Source organism: Protopterus annectens, chromosome 8.part0 (genome assembly GCF_019279795.1).
Source record: "Protopterus annectens isolate FY-2018-M chromosome 8.part0, PAN1.0, whole genome shotgun sequence".
NCBI classification, from domain to species: domain Eukaryota; kingdom Metazoa; phylum Chordata; order Ceratodontiformes; family Protopteridae; genus Protopterus; species Protopterus annectens.
The window spans coordinates 734038455-734057203 of NC_056741.1; the positions used below are offsets into that span (position 1 = coordinate 734038455).

The 18749-nt window shown below is 38.1% G+C and overlaps 1 protein-coding gene across 4 annotated transcripts in view; it reads left to right on the plus strand.

Moving 5' to 3' along the window:
• LOC122809006 (membrane-associated guanylate kinase, WW and PDZ domain-containing protein 3-like) overlaps nt 1-18749 on the plus strand; it is a 1354602-nt gene that overhangs the window by 414147 nt on the left and 921706 nt on the right. For all 4 annotated transcript variants that reach the window (XM_044080191.1, XM_044080192.1, XM_044080193.1 and 1 more), the window contains exon 8: nt 16106-16288. In XM_044080191.1, the coding sequence (XP_043936126.1) occupies nt 16106-16288 (183 nt within the window). The remainder of the gene's footprint in view (nt 1-16105; nt 16289-18749) is intronic.

Consider the following 18749-nt stretch of genomic DNA (forward strand, 5'->3'; position numbering starts at 1 on the left):
GAAGCACCTTACTGTAACATGGTTACTTTTTTCTCAGTGTCAGAGTATGATCAGCTTGCCCTCTATTTTGCACTTCTTATTCAGAAAATAAAAAAAATATCAGTAAGAGGAACATTATAGTTAAGCTCATATCTTGTGCACATTGAGGACTTCACAAGCAATAATTCTATTGCTTTTTTGAAAGTCATGTAGATGGGAAGTTGCCTGATATTCTTAAGTGAGATTTTCACACTTTGATGTAAGGACATCAGTGATTGATTTGTCACCAGTGCTTGTGTGTGATTTGTATACATTTAGTAGATGTGCTTTGGAGGCTGTATGTTCCTCACTTGGTTTGTGCCAGGATAATAGGTATATGGGGTCGTGGCAAGCAGCACTTCTGTAGAGTAATTTGTGAATAAAAATGGATCAGTTGTATTGAAATTTAGTGTGAAGTTGCAGCCTTTCATTTTTTCTGGAACATTATAGTGATGGACGTACGAGGGGAGGCCTGCAGCACATTTAGCTCTGGTATGTGATGTCTAATTTCTGAAGAGTTTTTTTGTTACAAATTTCGATAGCTGTTGTGCCACATAGCAGTCCTGAGAAAAAGCTGTCCTCTTACAGGGATTATAGCAGCTGGTAGAGTTCTCCTACATTTTCTTTGATGTCTTCTACTGTTGTCTCTGTGTGACATTTACAACTAAGCTGGTAGCTGATTTTGGTACCTAGATGGAACCAAGCTTTTGACATGTTCAGTTTGACTTACTGTGGATTTATTCATTTATAGGCAAACTGAAGCATTATCTTAGTGGTGTACTGACTGAAGAATTTTAACTTTGTTTCTTTCTCTTTATTGTGCAACAGTTTACAACATCAAGTTATGCTGCTGAAGCCGCATTATAATTCATCTAGCAATTTTGTTGGGGTTTCATTATCGAGTATAAATGTGGCATAATCTGTAAATTCAACCAATTGAATACTATCTTTTGTTTTTTTGTATTCTTTCTTAAACAGAAAAATAGTAGTGGTATACATTGCTGAGGTACTCAAAGGTGAAGGTGATTCACTTTTGGAACTTTCCTTTCCTGTTCATTACAAACTTATATGATTTTGGTTTGATAGGTTCATGATCTAGAAATTCTGTCGACGTGTTCTCTACATGACTATGTTAATTCCTTCAAACTGATTAGTTCCTCTGCCTGCGCCTAGTGAGCAGCAGGATACCCTCATTTTGGACATGTGACCCTGATTTACTGGATAATCAGAGAGTTAATGAATGAATGAAGGTACGGATGGATGAAGGAATGAATGACTTCTGTGCACATACTTGCATATGTGAGTTCCTTTTGGTCCAAATAGTGTTCAAAAGGAAAGAGAAGGAATTATCCTGAGAGCTTATTTGAGACATCACCAACATGTGCTTCAGTCTCTCAGCAGCTAGTTGTACAGTCAGGAACTATTGATTCAAAGCCAGTTTTCCTTAGTCACCACTTAGTACCGCTTGCAACCATTGTTCCTGAATGCACAAAGCTCAGTGATTTACAGTTTTGAAAAACTATCAAGATTTGATTTATTTGTCTAACTAATAAACTGGTAGGTAAGGCTTCTGTGGCATGGGGAAATTCTTCCTGAGGAAGACTTTACTTAAAAGAGAAGAATTTCCCCATATCAATTAAAAATACATTATTAATTGTTTCTTATATATATATATATATATATATATATATATATATATATATATATATATATATATATCTCAATAGTTGAGTATCCAATGACTTTTTTCCACTTGGTTCATTAGTGTATTTCTGTTAAGGTTCTGCATCCAGTTTTTCATTCGGACATTGCATGCATTTTTCTAGTAGGTTTTCTGCAATTTAACTTTACTTACTTTACTCACATGTATCACCCTGGCACATTGACTTTATTACTTTTCCTTGGAATTTGATTATTTGCATCATGAAAAGGGAACTATGGAAAGGGCTGTACACTTTCCAGATGTCTTTCAACCAGAAACAGAGCCTTTACTATACAACGCTAACTAAAGTACACATGATAACTCAGACAGCACCTCAACAGATGTGCCATTCAGAAAGAAAATCTTGTGTCTTTGATGTGCTGTATGGTGCAGTCAGAATGAAAAGCACCCATCAGATTGCTACTGCACATCCATTCTTCCCACTGTACGCTGAGTGCTGTCATGAGGAGGTACTCAGGTGAATATTTATGCATGTGTGTGTGTGTGTGTGTGTATGAAGTAGGACTAGTAGGTCACAACAGGGCAGTGGTACATTCCAGCAATGCATAAAGTAGTGGGAATGAGATTGTTACAACAGTATTGGTAGGCCACACAGAAGGGTGACACTTTGAATCCAGCATTAACAAAGGAAATGAGTGTTGTTATTGTATGAATAAGCACTGTGCACCCTAAATTAACAGTTGTATACAAGCAACATGCTGGGGCATATGTTGTTATTATATACCTAGTACGTATGAAACAGGGTGGTGTTCTTTGCCCTACAGTTATCTAGCTACCAGAACCATGGGAGGGGGACTGGCACATTATTTGCATGGGCAGTAGCAGTACAGCACTGTGTGTCTACAGTCATGTAGCTCAACAGGCAATCAGCGAAAATTACTCATTACAAGTAGGGCACATGCAGTACAGAATACCTAATAACTGTATAGTGCAGAGTGCAGTCAGGGAGCAGCCCAGTATTGTGATTAAGGTGTGTAGTACAGCAGCAGTGTGTCCTGTGAGCACAGTTAGGGCACGGCCCAGCAGTATAGTTACAATGCACAGTGCAGCATCTGTGCGTGCTGTCAGTGCATTCATAGGATAGCTTAGAATTATATGTTAGGGTGTACTGTGCAACAACAGTATGTGCTGTAAGTGTGCTCAGGGGACAGCCTAGCATTATAGTGAAGGTCTGAAGGTGCACTATGCAGTAGCAGTTTGTGCTGTGAATGCACTTAGGGGACAGTACAGCAATATAGTTTAGGGTGTAGAATGCAAAAGCAGTGGGAGCTGTGAGTACACTCAGGGGATAGCTCAGCAGTATATTTAGAGTGCATAGTGCAGCTATAGTGTGTGCTGTGAGCACACTCAGGGGACAGCCCAGTAGTATAGTCACTGTACACAATGCAGCATCAGTTTGTGCTTTGAGGGCACTCAGAGGATAGCCTGGCCTTGTAGCTAGGGTGCACTATGCAGCAACAATGTGTGGCATGAGTGCACTCAAGGGAAAGTCCAGCATTATAGTTAGGGCCCATGGTGCAGGAACATTGTGTGCTTTGTATGCACTCAGAAAATAGGCTATTACTACAGCTAGGGTGCACAGTACAGCAGCAGTATATCCTGTGAGTGTACTCAAGGGACAGCCTAGCATTACAGTCAGGGTACACAGTGCAACAATAGTGTGCACTGTGAGTGTATTCATGGGGTAGCCAATCATTATACTTAAGGTGCACAGTGCAGCATCAGTGTGTGTGGTGTGAGTGTAGTAAGGCACAGCCTAGCAGTATAGCTAGGGTGTACAATGCAGTATTAGTGTGCACTGTGAGGGCACTCAGAGGACAGCATAAAATTATAATTAGAGTACACAGTGCAGCAGCGTGACTATAACTGCACTCAGAGACAGTCCAGCACTATAGTTAGGCTGCACAATGCAGCAGCAATGTGTACTGTGAGTATACTCAGGAAACAGCCCAGCATTACAGTTAGGGTACTCAGTGCAACAGCAGAATGCACTGTGAGTGCACTCAGCCCAGCATTATAGTTAGGGTGCACAATGCAGCAGTATTATGTGCCTTACGTGAGCAATAATGCCTGACAGGGTATGTGTTATTGTGTAAATAAAGCATGCTCAGGGGTTTTCTGAGGTCCAGTGCCATAGCACAGTTCAGAAATATACCAACCTGTGCATCACCTATTTTTGTTTACTAATTGCCCATTTTGTCTCATTTGATTTATGTTTTCTGTAATTACCATTATGCAATGTGGAGTTCTTCTAAATTACAGTTTTCTGCTGATATGTACTACTCTTGCTACAGTCCTTCCAAAATTTTCATTGCTGTTATAAAGAGAAGATTTTTACAGGAGGCTGTAACATGATATACTGATTTCAGTGACAAAGGTGTATGCAGGACATACTGTGGCTGCACTGTACACCCTAACTGTAGTAATGGCCTATTACCTCAGTGCATACAGAGCACACACTTTTCCTGCACTGTGTACCTTAGCTATAATGCTGGACTTTCCCTTGAGTGCACTCATATATGAATATATGTGTGTGTGTGATCGCATGCACACATGTGCATTCATGCATGTGTGTGTTTGTGTGCATGATGACATGATTTTTTTTTATTTTTGGTTTTGGTGTTAGTTTGAGGGGAACTTACTTTACCTGTATGTTGGACATATATTTTACCCACTCTTATTAGACAGTCAGATTGCCAAGTTTTGTAACTACATTGTACACACACACACACACACACACACACACACACACACACACACACACATGCAAGCATGTTACAGTGGCTTATCTATACAGTACAATCCAAATATTTCTGTCATGATTATTCCATCTCCTTCCATAGCAATGTAGTACATGCTACATGCTTTTGATGTTTTGGAATGCTGTACTGTGCGGAGTCTGCATGTCCTCCCTGTGGTCGCGTGGGTTTTCTCCGGGTGTTCCAGTTTCCTCCCACATCCCAAAGACATGCTGTAGGTGGATTGGACACTCTAAATTGGCCCTAGGTGTGAGTGTGTGCATGTGTGTGCCTTCTGTGGAAGGTTGGGCGCCGGGCTGGCAACTCGACACTGTAAAACTCCACTGCCAATCATGAGCGGACAAGCGATCTGCTGTGGCGACCCCCTAACTGGGAAAAGCTAAAAGAAGAAGAAGGAATGCTGTACATCTATTACCATGTTAACCATGATGTACCACAGTTTCACTAGACAGCTTTGCTTCACAGTATAGTTCACTCTGGATGTTTGTTTGTTTTCATGCCATGTAGCTTATTTGCATATGTGATGTGTACCAGCTGCATTCTTGGTGCACAGTAACACGCTGACTCTGCAGCAGAAGGCCAGTCTTAATTGTGCATTTTTTTAACTGTACTTTAATGAAGTTTAGACATCACTCCTTCTCTGGGTCCATGTGGTCTGCATCTAGTTTGCCTCCAAAGGTAATAAACATGCATTTGTAGTTGTATACTCCTGATGATTTTATCTGTGAAATCAGTGGCAAATCTTTGCATGAGCAGATCTCACATATCTTGTTTTCTTTGAGTTGCAGTGGCTTAAGGCTAGATTCCAGCTCTGAAATATTATAAACATACTCTGCAAAAGATCTGCTTGTTTGCTTACTTCTTGTATTGTAATATTGGAGTTACATACACAGGCACAGCCCATGGGTCACAAAGAGATTTCAATTTAGACCTTAAGATTTCTGTTGCAATCTCCAGAATAAAGGCTTCATGGTGGTTTCTTAAAAAACACAATCCTGTTAAAGGTGCTCATATGTCAAGCGATTCTTCAGAAACGGATGTTTGCAGCCCTTGCTACTCTACTGAATGATGCTTCTATTTGGACAAGGCCTTATTTCCAATGAAAAGACAACATTAGTGTCAGTTCTGGGAGAGCAGGCAAAGAAGCTCCTATAAGGTAACTAAACAAAATCCACACATCAGACTGGAAATACCATTATTTTTTATACTCAATTGCTTTCCTTTTATTCTTTTTGTAGTATATGTTTTTGTGTGTCTTTGAGGGTGCATAATAAAAAGTATAAACTATGTTAGTGAGAAAACACAGAAATAATGATAACAGTATATACTGATGAATAAGGTTCTACTATGAAACACCAATTTCATGAAAGTCGATGTTCCAAAACAATGCAAAAAAAAAAAAAAAAGACCGAAAACCATAAAGGAAAAACTCACTTTTAGTATTTTTTTTCTTTTTTTTTTGCAGGGGTCAAGCCTCCCTGCACTCCTGATGTGAGTGGGGGCAAAATCCCACACCCATCAAAATTATATATACCAACTGCATGATCGCACCAACTTGAAGAAGGGAGAAATGTCCCTAAAAAGTGAATAATTGCCAGTGCATAATTAGAAGTCACACAGGCAATGATTTCCTATTGGAATCAGTTTTTGGTGTTCAGGGCCGGCGTTAGCTGAAATGGCGCCCTAGACGAAGGTAGTGGTACGGCGCCCCTTAAGCCCCACCCATGCCATACTCATTTGAGCCACACCCACAGACATGTCACTCCCCATGGAAGCCAATCCAGTTATATCCTTCAGTTTTTTTTAAATGTATGAAAATCAGTTTCTACTGTAATGCATTTTGTATTACCAAGCATTTTCCGAAAGTTACGCAGTCCAAAATTAATACCAGAGTTCATCTGACAAGTAATAAGGTCAAAAATCAGAAGCAGCTGACACACACACACACACACACACACACACACACACACACACACACACACACACACACACACACACACACACACTTTATGACATAGTGCAGTCCCAGCAGGTGCCCAAAGCTGTGCCATCAGCTGGCAGGTACCATTCACCCAGGCATATGAGGCTTTGTCCTTTTGATTACAGGGCATTTATTGAAGAATGTTTTGATGGTTACATTTCACAGCCCCCCCCTGCCTTGAACATAACTTTTGGTCTGCCTGTGTCAGGACTGGAATGACAAAAAACAAAGGGAGACCCGTTTACATTTTTCTACTCACTTTGCTTGCTATTTCTTTAAATTAATCACTAGTTTTTCAGCAAAGCACTTATGCTTCTATCTACCTGTTTATGCTTCTTGAATGTATTGTCATAATTATTTATTAACTGTAATTCACCTTTTTTTGAAAAGTTGCCAGTTTTAGGAGGGATTAAGAGGGACAGAGAAAAATTTGGAGTCAAAATAAGACAGTTAAGAAAGAGGTAAACTGCAACAATAACAGATTTGGAAGCAACCAAAGATCCGCAAGCAGCACTGTCATGATCACATCACCCATTTATAACTAAACCTGGTGACAAGACAAATGAAACATTCACAGACAACATCTGAACAAGACACAGGTACATTCATTTAACGCAAGAGAAGTAAACATTTACTCCAGATGCTATCTGCTCTGCAACCTCTGTACTAGCACAAGTGCACAGGACTGGACAGTTTTTGCTGTTCTTACCATTCTATACTGCTGTTTAAATCCAAAACATCACCAACAGAAACTAACCTTACACACAGCTGTGCCACATTTCACAGAAGACACACCTGAAACCCTACATTAAGTAGGGAGAAACAGAAACGTTTGTTCTATGCCTGGTCTGCGTTACTACTGGAACGGTCTGACTCTGGAAGCAGTCTAACCTAATTGGCTGTTTTTGATTTGCATTACACTAGCTTTTGGGGAGTAATCACAACACTTTTTTTTCCTGAAAATAGACTCACATCTAGTTCATGGTGCACCTTTAGAAATTAGAAGCATCAAACCTTGGCCAAATGACTACTGTAAATAAACACAAGCACAAAAGATCCCAACGACAAACTCCAAAATGAAACCAAAACAGTAAAGAGAGGCTACAAAACTTTTAATAAATTACCATGAATCAAACAATGAAAACAATAAAATTGATAAGCAATTTCATCCCGTATAACGTGAAATTTCATCAGATCATCTCAACTGAATATAATGTTTAAATAGTTTAAACAACCCACCACTCCATCCTGAGTCCATATGTCTGCTTTTTGTTTAAAGATGTACTCCCCATCATATGTCATACATCCATAACAAATATCTAAAAAAAAAATATAGGAAAAAAAAGTGTATAAACTTAAACATTGTCAAAATGATAAAATGAATTAAAAAAAAAACAATTACAAGCCACCTTAGCCTACCGAAAGCTACTTTAATGTTTTAAGTAAATATTTTTAATAGCTATATTTCTACAAAACAGAGACATTCTTACGCCTCTTATCAAAATAGAATGTTTTAACCCTAACAAAACTGATGCAAACCTGGATTACTATTTTCTAATATGGATGCAAGTGTAGTCATGCCTCTAAACGTCTTGCTCAAGAATTCTGGACAAATGCTCCAAATCAGGGAAAGTTTTAAATACTTTTCTAATTTACGTAGAATTAATAGCACAACAGGTTTTGAACCAATGTATTTTCTAGCATTTGGAATTGCAAAGCTAATGTCTGGCATTTTCAACTGATTTAATTTTGTGACGGACAGGGTGAAAATAATATAAGGCAAAATCACAGCTGACTTTATCAAATGTTTTCTCTACAACAACCCCAGGAGCATTTTTTTTTTTTTTACAGTCTGCATTAGCACCGTTCTGTTAATTTTGTCAAATGTGTGCCACTCATCCACAAAATCACATTGCTGTACATCTATCAATTTTGGCAACACCTTTGACATTCACATAACTAGTATAACTATAAACACTTTATAGCTTAAAACTGAAATGTATCTATACGAAGCTGGATCGTTACTATTCTTCTGCTTATACTCTGCTTGTCATTTTAACATATTATATCCCTTGTATAATACAGCACTACTTGTTATAGAGTGCGTTTTAAATTTAGTTTTGAACATTTTTTCCAGTAAGCAATGAAACAAACCATATGAACCAATGGTAAAACTGTCAAAATCAGAACATTTCAACCATAAAGGCCACTCAGAATTATTCCATTACAATCCACCAATACCAGTCGATATGCACAATCTCTGCAGAAGTAAAAGTCATCTGAAATAATTCCACATTAAAGAGATCTGTAGCTAATGAAAAGGTTGCTGCAAGCAAACAACTTTATATTTCAGTGTTTCATCTACCAATTCAGTGTCTGCTGTCAATGAAGAATAAATTGCCTATGCCACATTAAAAAAGAATGGTAAACGGGTAATATTGCACTAGGGAATGGATGGCAAACTGAAAACAGGTTCATAGTTACTAGGCATCTCATCCAAAGGAGTGCATACTCAGGACTGCAGCACCCCACCCCCTTAAAATACAACAAGGTATCAGCAATCCATCTACATGTTGTGGGAGTAGAACAGTCCTTTATAAGGAACAGACAACAATATAGGGCATAAAATGTGGACATTCTGCAAAAATTTGGACAGTTGAGGGGTATGCTACGTACCTGTTGCACACACCTGTGGGTAATTTGGAGATTGCCAGTGCACCTACTATATGCCTTGTGATACAGAATGAAACTGTACCACTTGGCAAAACTCCATATAGGCACAAGGAAGATGTGCGGACTGTACACTGAAGACACCCCATCCAAAGAACTGAACCAGATGACTGAGTACTATGAAGGAATAGCAGTTAAAAAAAAGGAAAAACAAAGCTGGGTTTTGCTACCGTAAAAATAATGTTCAGATGCAATGTATCTTTGAAATCTGCCTGGAAGCTGACCACCCACATAGGTTATTTTTAACTTGTGGAATGCAGTGACAAATATAAAATACAGATTGTTTAGTAATTTAGAACAAAGATGAAAATGGAATGTTTTTGCTTGTATGCTGGAGGGTACTTGCTCACCTTCTGGCATTCCACGTCATCATGCTTAGTAGTGGTATGATATGACAAAATACTTGGCTTAAAAAGCAAATGAGAGAGAACAAAAACATATGGGAAAGAACAAATAAATAAAAACACCAAAAAAAAAATAGGATTATGCTAACAAATACAATACTGGAAATGGGTATGTTTTTAAGAAAGCTTGGCAGAAATCTAATATGTTCATGGTAAAGTATAATTTATATGACCTTCTGCCTCCAAGAACACATCAGTCAATGTTACAACCTTCAAAGCCTTACAGCAGAAAGGGCAAGAACATCAGATGTGATGGCAAATAAATATTTTTAAAAGTCTTATTTTTCCATTAGTTATTTTGTGTGAATACATGAGCAGAACAATCACTGACCAGGACCAAACTTCTAAAGCTGGTGGAAATAGAATGCACATGCAGGTGCCAGTTAAGAAAATAAATATGTTGAATGAGTGAATTAATTAAATCACACAGCCATACAAGAAGCTTAAAAGAAATATATATGGCCATTTAACCTTAGAGAGTTGTTGCACTTAGCTGCTGCTTTACCTTCCATTTCTATGAGACCCTCTGGATGCCTCTGTTGACCTATATTCACAGTTTCTAGTATGACATTCCAGTACCTCATCAATATGTCTGAAAAAAATGTTTCCTGAAATTTTATTGAAATATTCTGCTGTTCAGCGGCCTTACATGCCCCATCTCCCATCTCCCACTTATTTTCTTCTCAAGGCCATACCACCTTCTTGAACTAGATAACAATAAATTCCAGTCAAGACCCTGTTCATAGCCTTCCTGAACTTTGCACATTCATTAAATGTTAAACCTTTCTTTACATACCTAACCTTCCTCTTTTTATCTCCTCAGCAGCAACATTTTAGTAACCCTCTTCTACATATTTCAATGAAAATGAATACAAATCAGTTTTAAAGCTTAAATGAGTGGCCACTAGATAACTCAGTTATCTAGTTATTATACATATTGAAAATCTTGTACATTACATTTCCAAACATTACTTTCTTTCAATAATCCCCACATACACATACATACATATACACACACCCTTACCTCTCACTTGTCCATTCTTGCTCTAGTACGCAACGTCTTCTGCAATTCAAATTCCGCACCCCGAAAACAAAGACATATATAATCTGTCGCACAGGCACAGCAGGTGTTTGCGACCTGTTTTCATCATCTGCGGCCATAAAAGGAGGGCATTCTTAAAGAACAACGTCCTTAAAAAATGTATTTTTTTTAATAAAAAGAAAATGAATCTCCTGGCTGCCACAGGCAGTCTCTGTTTTACAGACAGTGTCCCGCCAAGAACAGCACAAACCCAGGCTGGATAACAAAAAAAAAAAATCATTTAAATAAATAAATAACTAAAATTGCGCCCTTTACATGATCGGGCTGTACTGCGCCCTAGGCAGTTGCCCAGTTCTCCTATGCCTAAGGCCGGCCGTGTTGGTGTTATGTTATTCCTCTTTTTTCTGTGTGCCACTGATGTTCAAGCAATTTCTCCTCAAGCATGTGTGGGGAAGCAGTCTAATAAACCACTTGCAGCTGATGAGAAATATTAGGGAAAACATAGGTTTGATAGTTAGCTAGATATAAGGGTGAGTGTGTGTGTGTGTGTGTGTGTGTGTGTGTGTGTGTGTGTGTGTGTGTGTGTGTTTGTTCTGATTGAGTCTGTTGTGTTTGTGTTTGCTGTAAGCATCTTAGCTGTACTGCCACACATAAAAAGTCCAGCAAGTAGTAATATTCTGCTTCTAGTATGTAACTTTGTTTACTCTTTGAACTGTCAGAGAATAATTTGGGGTGAAGTATAATGATCTATATCAAATGCAGTCCTGTTCTACAATATCAAACAATGTTTCATTCATCCATCCACATCCCCCTTTTCCCATTTTTGCACATAGGGTCTGGGTGTCACTTCAACAGTAACAATCATCTAGAGCCAAGGTTCACACCACCAGGTGGCTACCCTTGTGCAGCTGTTCTTTTATACCACACGCACTCGCATGCAGTCTCACACCTATGGCCAATTTAGAGTGTCCAGTCCAATTACTGCATGTCTTTGCAATGTGGGAAGAAATTGGAGCACCCAGAGGAAACCTGCACAAAACCAAGAAGGACATACAGAGTCTGCACAGAAGGCACCCCAGCCAAGAATCAAACCAGAGAACCACTTTCTGTGAGGTGACAATGCTATCTGCTGTGCTGCCCATCAAATTATGTTATACATCCGGATTTTTTTGTTGTATCCCAGCTTTGGTAGTAGGAAAGATGCAAGTAACCTTAAGGTTAGATAGGAACAAAAGGCAAAATGATAAGTTGCTGTGAGCACAAAGATGTAAAGGGAAGTAAACTGACAAATCCATGGCCTTTATGTATTGCTTCTTCCTTAATTTGCTCCTCAGCCTAGCATGGAGGTCCACAAAATTAATTTCCTTGGTCAAGCACCAGGGGGCAGACAACTAGGGAGTCTTCTCTGTCTTGAAGCAATACGAAGCTGGGTGAGTATATGCTTTTGTGGCTCTCGAGCATTGATGATTTAAGGGATATTCCTGATTTTGCCTCGGAAATTTGTGGCATCCCTCTTAAAATATGAGAATTTATGGCAAAACAGTTGCAGTCATAGCTGGTTTTACAGTTTCAGACTTCTTATTCATAAAAAAGGAATGATAATACAGATTTCCATACATGCTTATAGATTTATTACGCGCACACACACCCACACACACACACACACACACACACACACACACGCACACACACACACACACACACACACACACACACGTTACCCCCAAGAAGCCAGCTTGTTAATCAGTTGATTCACCTTACCTGCCTCTCCCACCTACCCCCTCTCCACATTCTGCATATGCTTATGCAGTCTGATTGTGAAGAAAGTTAAAACATAGCAAAGACCACAGAAATCCTGTATTTTAACTTCTTGTTCAGAAATGCATATGACACCCACTTTCTCAGACATACCATACATTGTGGACATTCAATAGTATTAGTTCAAAAGCCCTGCATTTGCACACACAGCCTGCTTCCCACATAAACAATATCTACTTTCCCTGTACAACAAATGTCAGTTTGTGTTGAAGATGAACAGACCTGTCAGCCTCTTAGCTCAACAATCATTGGCAAAACCAAAACAGAGTGGATTAACAAAGGCCTAAAATCAAGAGAGCATTTAACATTGCTCTTTTATACTTACAAATCTACTAGAATAACAGGCTTTGCATTAACATGCACTTTATGAAGGATATGAAGTCTGAAATACAAATGTTTGCCCTAAGTAACTGCAATCCTCAACAAGTTGTCAGAAAATACAATTTGTATGAGGAACAAACCAAAAACATGAGGCAAAATCGGGACATTCTGGCCACAGATAGCAAAAAAAGTTGTTTTTACATGCACATAAATATCTGCCATCTACAATAGACCATAGTGATGGTTATTTCACTGCCTTTTACTTTCACACAGATTGCCTCGTTCTTCTCCCTTCTCCCATCACAACAATAATGGCTGCATTCTGTTATTTTCCCTTTGTTGTATTTCACTGCTATTCCCAACCCCAGTCAATACAACAATTACTTTAAAAATGAATCAGTCAGTTCAGTACATAGCTCTCAGCCTTCACCATGCACTGTTACAACAGCCTGCTACTGTAATAAGTTTAATCTAATTATTCTATTGCATGTGGGGCATATGCATTTCTTGTATAACAGCAGCATGTGCAGAACTACTGTAAAAAAAATCCTGAACTGATTCCATAGCAAGAATTTTAGTGCATAATACCCTAATAATTAACAATTACAGCAGATATCCAGAACATTACACCTTGTTTAATAGCTCCAAAACACAGTACCAGGGAGAACAAAACCCAGGATCCCCCAACCACACCCCTGGGTTTAAACCATGGATCTAACTGCTCTGTAAAGGATATCATAACATTTAAATATATATATATATATATCCTGAATAACACCTGAGGAAAAAATACAAAAACTGCTAATGCAATTTTAAAATTAGCTAATGTTCAAGAGATTGACTAGCCTTCTACACCAAACTCCTTTACAAAACTAGTTACAAACTTCAATAACACAGAAACAAATTTGCATTGCATTTGCAAGCAAAGTTTAGTCAGTATATCACTGCTACCATCCCCAACTGTGGTCAGAGCCAACCACTGTAATTATCTTCTGATGAGGCTAGAGTTAGAGTGGCAGAAATCACAAGCAGCCCACAGGTTTGGTCTCACTCAGATACTACAAAACAAAACAAAAACAAAAAAAAAAACAGTAGCTCAGCTCATTCCCGGCTCATACACTTGCTGAAACCCAAGTCCTCAGCCATGCTTGTACTCAAGCTTCAGCTTGGCTCCAGCTGACTCTGTTAATTCCTTTCATAGTTTATATTTCTTGGTTTCAGAGTTTATGTAGTCCAACAAGATCACCATGTTTTAACTGATTGGGGTATTTTGCGTTAACTCTTATTGTACAGACTGAGCATTGTGCATGCTTCAAATAGGAAAAAAAAAATCACAATTAATATGATGACTATCAGTCTTCTTCAGAAATAATCTGAAATGTAAATGTATTAATGCTATGTTCCAGAGTATCATAGATTTACACACAGATTCTGGCCTCCTACTGTTGTACTGCTTGACCACTAGGTTTACCATTCCTGATTGTCACCCCTTGACTGCCATGTGGAAAACAGACAGTTATATGCCAGGTGCATCTTACTGGTATGAGAAAGACAAAACGTGGTGCTTATTTTGTTGCAAAGTATGTTTTCCCAGATGTACTCATACTGAGAATTGACTTTCATTTTATATTCTTTTCACAGTTGATACTACATTTTATCTAATTTTCTTTTGACAGAGATCCTTCTAACCTCAGTAGTGCCACCCACTTAATAAAATTTGTTTCTTATGCCCATTTGCTGCAAGCCGCACCAGTTATGCTGGACAGCAAGGCTGAGAGTTTCATGGCAACACATTATATAGTTGTTACTGGCATGTATTTGGTCTGGTCCTGACCAGTGTCTTCTTTTCAAAGCATGGGTAAGTGGTGTCATTAGTATGGACCCATGGGCACTTCCTTACAGGCTAACCATCAGAATGTCCCAGCTGTTCTTATACACCCAAACAAAATGCTAACATACAATCCCTTGCCATTTCTAGGGTTGTGTCTCTCTTCTGGGAGAAGAGCAGTTGTAAACTACTCAGACCACCATTCATTTTTGTCCCTAATACCCAGTAATCAAGTTCACATCTGGAAACACAATGGACACTCTGTCTCTGAACCAATGAGATGGTTGAGTATAGTAAATGAAGTTTTTTCACTCCTGTAAGAATTCCATCTGTATTTCTTATGCACCCAGAAACATAATAATATAAATCTTCTTTCATCAAACCCTTGCTGCAGGAGAGGTGTATACAAGATAACATTTATATAATAAGAACTCCTTATTTACACAGACTGATAAAGTGCACTCCTTGCATATCTATTACACAAGTCCTTTATTTTTACTCTTAGAACAGTGTTATCTGGAAAAGGTGACACTATTTTAATTTCAGTGTAACTCAAATTCTGCAAGGAGCTGTAGTTTTATTCTATGTAACTTTTTCTGCCTGTTTTGTAATTGTTGTAACTTTATCATGTCCCTAGGATCAGCCTTTATTGGATGCCAAACCAGAACACTCCAAATACATGAGAATGCTGTTATTAAATATGTAATTTCAATGGTCTGAAACGCTGCTTTGACTGACTGACAATTGCAACTAAACAAGCTCAATGTTGGTTAAGTGCTGACAATGAACTCTTCAAAAATCAAGATTAATAGTATTAAAGTATAACAATACAGTATAGTCATATTCATACCCATATGATGTAATCCACACTATCTCTGCAATAACTTCATAAAACATTCATGGAGTGATTGCATCTCAGTCCAAAATATCCGAGAAGATGGGAAGGATTGATCTCACAAACATCATTTCTTCTTTTTCAAAATGTGTCTGTATATAAAAAAAAAATCATCTTTAGGCACCCTGCTACTTAAAGTCAGGTAAGAATTCTTCCTGTTTAGGAAAAGCGTGAGATTTCCTTAGAGCAAGTTTGCCATTCTTTAATCTTCGGTACAGATTGGGTTAATCTCTTCCACAGATGCTTTGTTAGTCTGCCTTTATGCTTCTCAGCAGAGTTTTCATTTGGGGTAGCTCGGGTCTAGAGCTTAGACACTTGAGATTTCTTTTGTTTTTTTTTGAGCTTTTATCATTTTCCAGTTTCCATCTAGATCGCGATGCATCTAACAGGTCCTTCTTTTGCAAACCCCATGATGCATCTTGCAGACCTTTGCTGTTTCCTATATTGTTATGTAACGTTAACTGTGTAAAAACATTTGCAGGCCATGTGATCCTAATAAAACTGGTATTTACAGCCACTGTGATTGACAAAATAATGCTACTGCTTACCAGTGATCTGATACCTTTCAGCTTTTCTTGTTTCCTAGGAGGCTATGAATTCACAAGTGACCCAGCAGAAATGAATGGATACATGGTCCCAGCAAGAATTGTGAAGGGCAAGAATGGATTTGGGTTTAACCTTGCCGGTGGGAGCAAACCTCATGAATTTTTACAGATCGTCAGTTTACTTCCTGATAGCCCTGCTGCACAGTGTGGGAACATAAAGACAGGTAAGTCAGCTGAGAGGCACACAGCAGCCACTTACTGTAGGACTTGCATTTATAATTATATCATTTTAAAATATTTTTTATCATTTCAGTATGACCTTCATTTGTTACATAACTTCATACAGCAGGCTACATAAATATCTGATGTGTTTATATATAGCCCACATAAACATTTAAATGTGTATATATTTACCCTTAAATATGATTAACAATGCTAAAAGAAGAATTTTCTATAATTATATGTGTTCCACTGAAATTAGCAAAACATCGTTCCAAATAATAATAAATACTGATGTTGCTTGAGACTGCATAGTAAAATGCAACTTCATTTGTATTTTGGCGATGTAACTCAGATGTCAGCAACCTTCAATTTTATGTAGGCCTTCCCGTCAGACACTCCTGATTGTTGGATTTCTAAACAGATTTCCCAGTTTGGGCTTAAAAGAAAAATCAGACTCTGAACCAGTAGTTGTAAAACCTGTGAAGTATATGATGGAATTCCACCTCCACTTTAGTACATGTAAGTTAACCACTAGCATGCAAAACACATTATAGCATAAGCTACTAGGAGAATTAGTCTTGTATAACCTTTCATTAGCAAATTTCACATCCAGACACTAGCCTTGAAACATCTTCCTTTCTGCTTCCCATTACACATAAGAGACAACTTTAAGATGGGGTATGGGACTACTACAAGGGTAAATGCTGATACAGGTGGGAAGCAGTAATTAATCATTGGAATCTAAGTCTATCTGATATACCTGCAAACTACTGAATTCAAATGTCAGAATGGTAATACAATTCTTTGTGCACAAATTTCAATCCTTATGCAGAACACGTGTGGCTGTGGTGGTGCAGCGGTAAGCGTTGAAGCCTCACAGCAAGAGGCTCTCTGGTTCTATTCTCGGCTGAAGCACCTTGTGTATGGAGTCTACATGTCCTCCCCATGGTCGAGTGAACTTTAAAGACATGCAGGTAGGTGCGTGCATGAATGGGTGTGTCTTCCTTGTAGGGCTGGCAACTCGACACCTTAAAAAAATCCACTGCCAATCACTAGTGGACTGGTGATCTGCTGTGGCAACCCCTAACCGAGAAAAGACGAAAGCTTATGCAGAACATAGCATTTAGTCACTATATAGTTATGGTTCAGCGTATAGACGCTGTAAACCCTAGTAAATTTTTTCCACACAGCAAATCTTATGGAAGTAACTTTAATACTGCATGCAGAAAACGGTGCGCTGTGCAATGCTAACCTTCATTTTTTAATCTTCCAGACTAATATCTATCATAAAGGAATATTAAAATAGATAAAAAAATATTCAGAATTCATTTCAGTCATTTTCATTGATTATTGTGAGTGAGTCCATTTCCAGTTCCTACCTGTTTTACAGGCAATAATTGGAATCCACTACATTTTCAACAAATAAATACTACTTTATACCACTTCTGAAGGCTTTCACTACCCTTACTGCATGTTTTCTTACACAAATATGCATTTTCATTTAAGAAAGACCAATATATATATATATATATATATATATATATATATATATATATAGTTCCACTTGAAACCATCGAATGTTCAGAACATCAAAGTTCTAATCATCGAGACCAGAACATCGAAGGTTCAAAGTGAACCACAGAAAAAGAAATAAACATTCAGAAACTGCACACCCTCCCTACTTTAATATTCCAACTCCAAGATCGCACTACAATGGGGTAAGGGAAATCTCCCGTTTACCACTATATGCGGTAGTGCTAAATGGGAGATTTCCTGTACCCTACCTGCAATGCCAACACTCAGATGGCACACACACACATACAACATGCAGGGCACCTTGCTGCCCTGCATAAACACCCAAAAATTACCATTTTTACTTACCTGGCACTTCTACTTTTAACCTTCGATGTTCTGGTCTCCATGATTAGAACTTCGATGTTCTGAGCATTCAATGGTTTCAAATGGAACCATATACATATATATATATATATATATATATATATATATATATATATATATATATATGGGTCCCCTTCAAAACATCTAAAACCCATAACATCTAAAACTCATAACATTGAATTTCATGACATCTAAAATGTATAATATGTAATAGTGTATCAGCACATATGTAAATGTTATAGTTTAATCTGTTAATCTTTTGGTATCACTATGAGATGTAGTTTTTATTTCTATAGTTATTATTTACATAGTGTAGGAATTAATACTCTTTATATAGTGTTTATTTTCCATTCTGTATATGTTTTTTGGTCATACAGGTAAGAGATATAGACATTATGTGTACATTCTTTATGGCGATCATAATACAGTAAGGTTAGGAAATTAACTTTTTCCCACTGTAGTATGACCTTGGAGTTGGTATATTTAATTTATGGAGGGTGTGGGGGTGCAGGGGGGCTTGCCCCCCTACAGAAACATAGTAAAAAGTGTGTTTGGTAGTTTGGT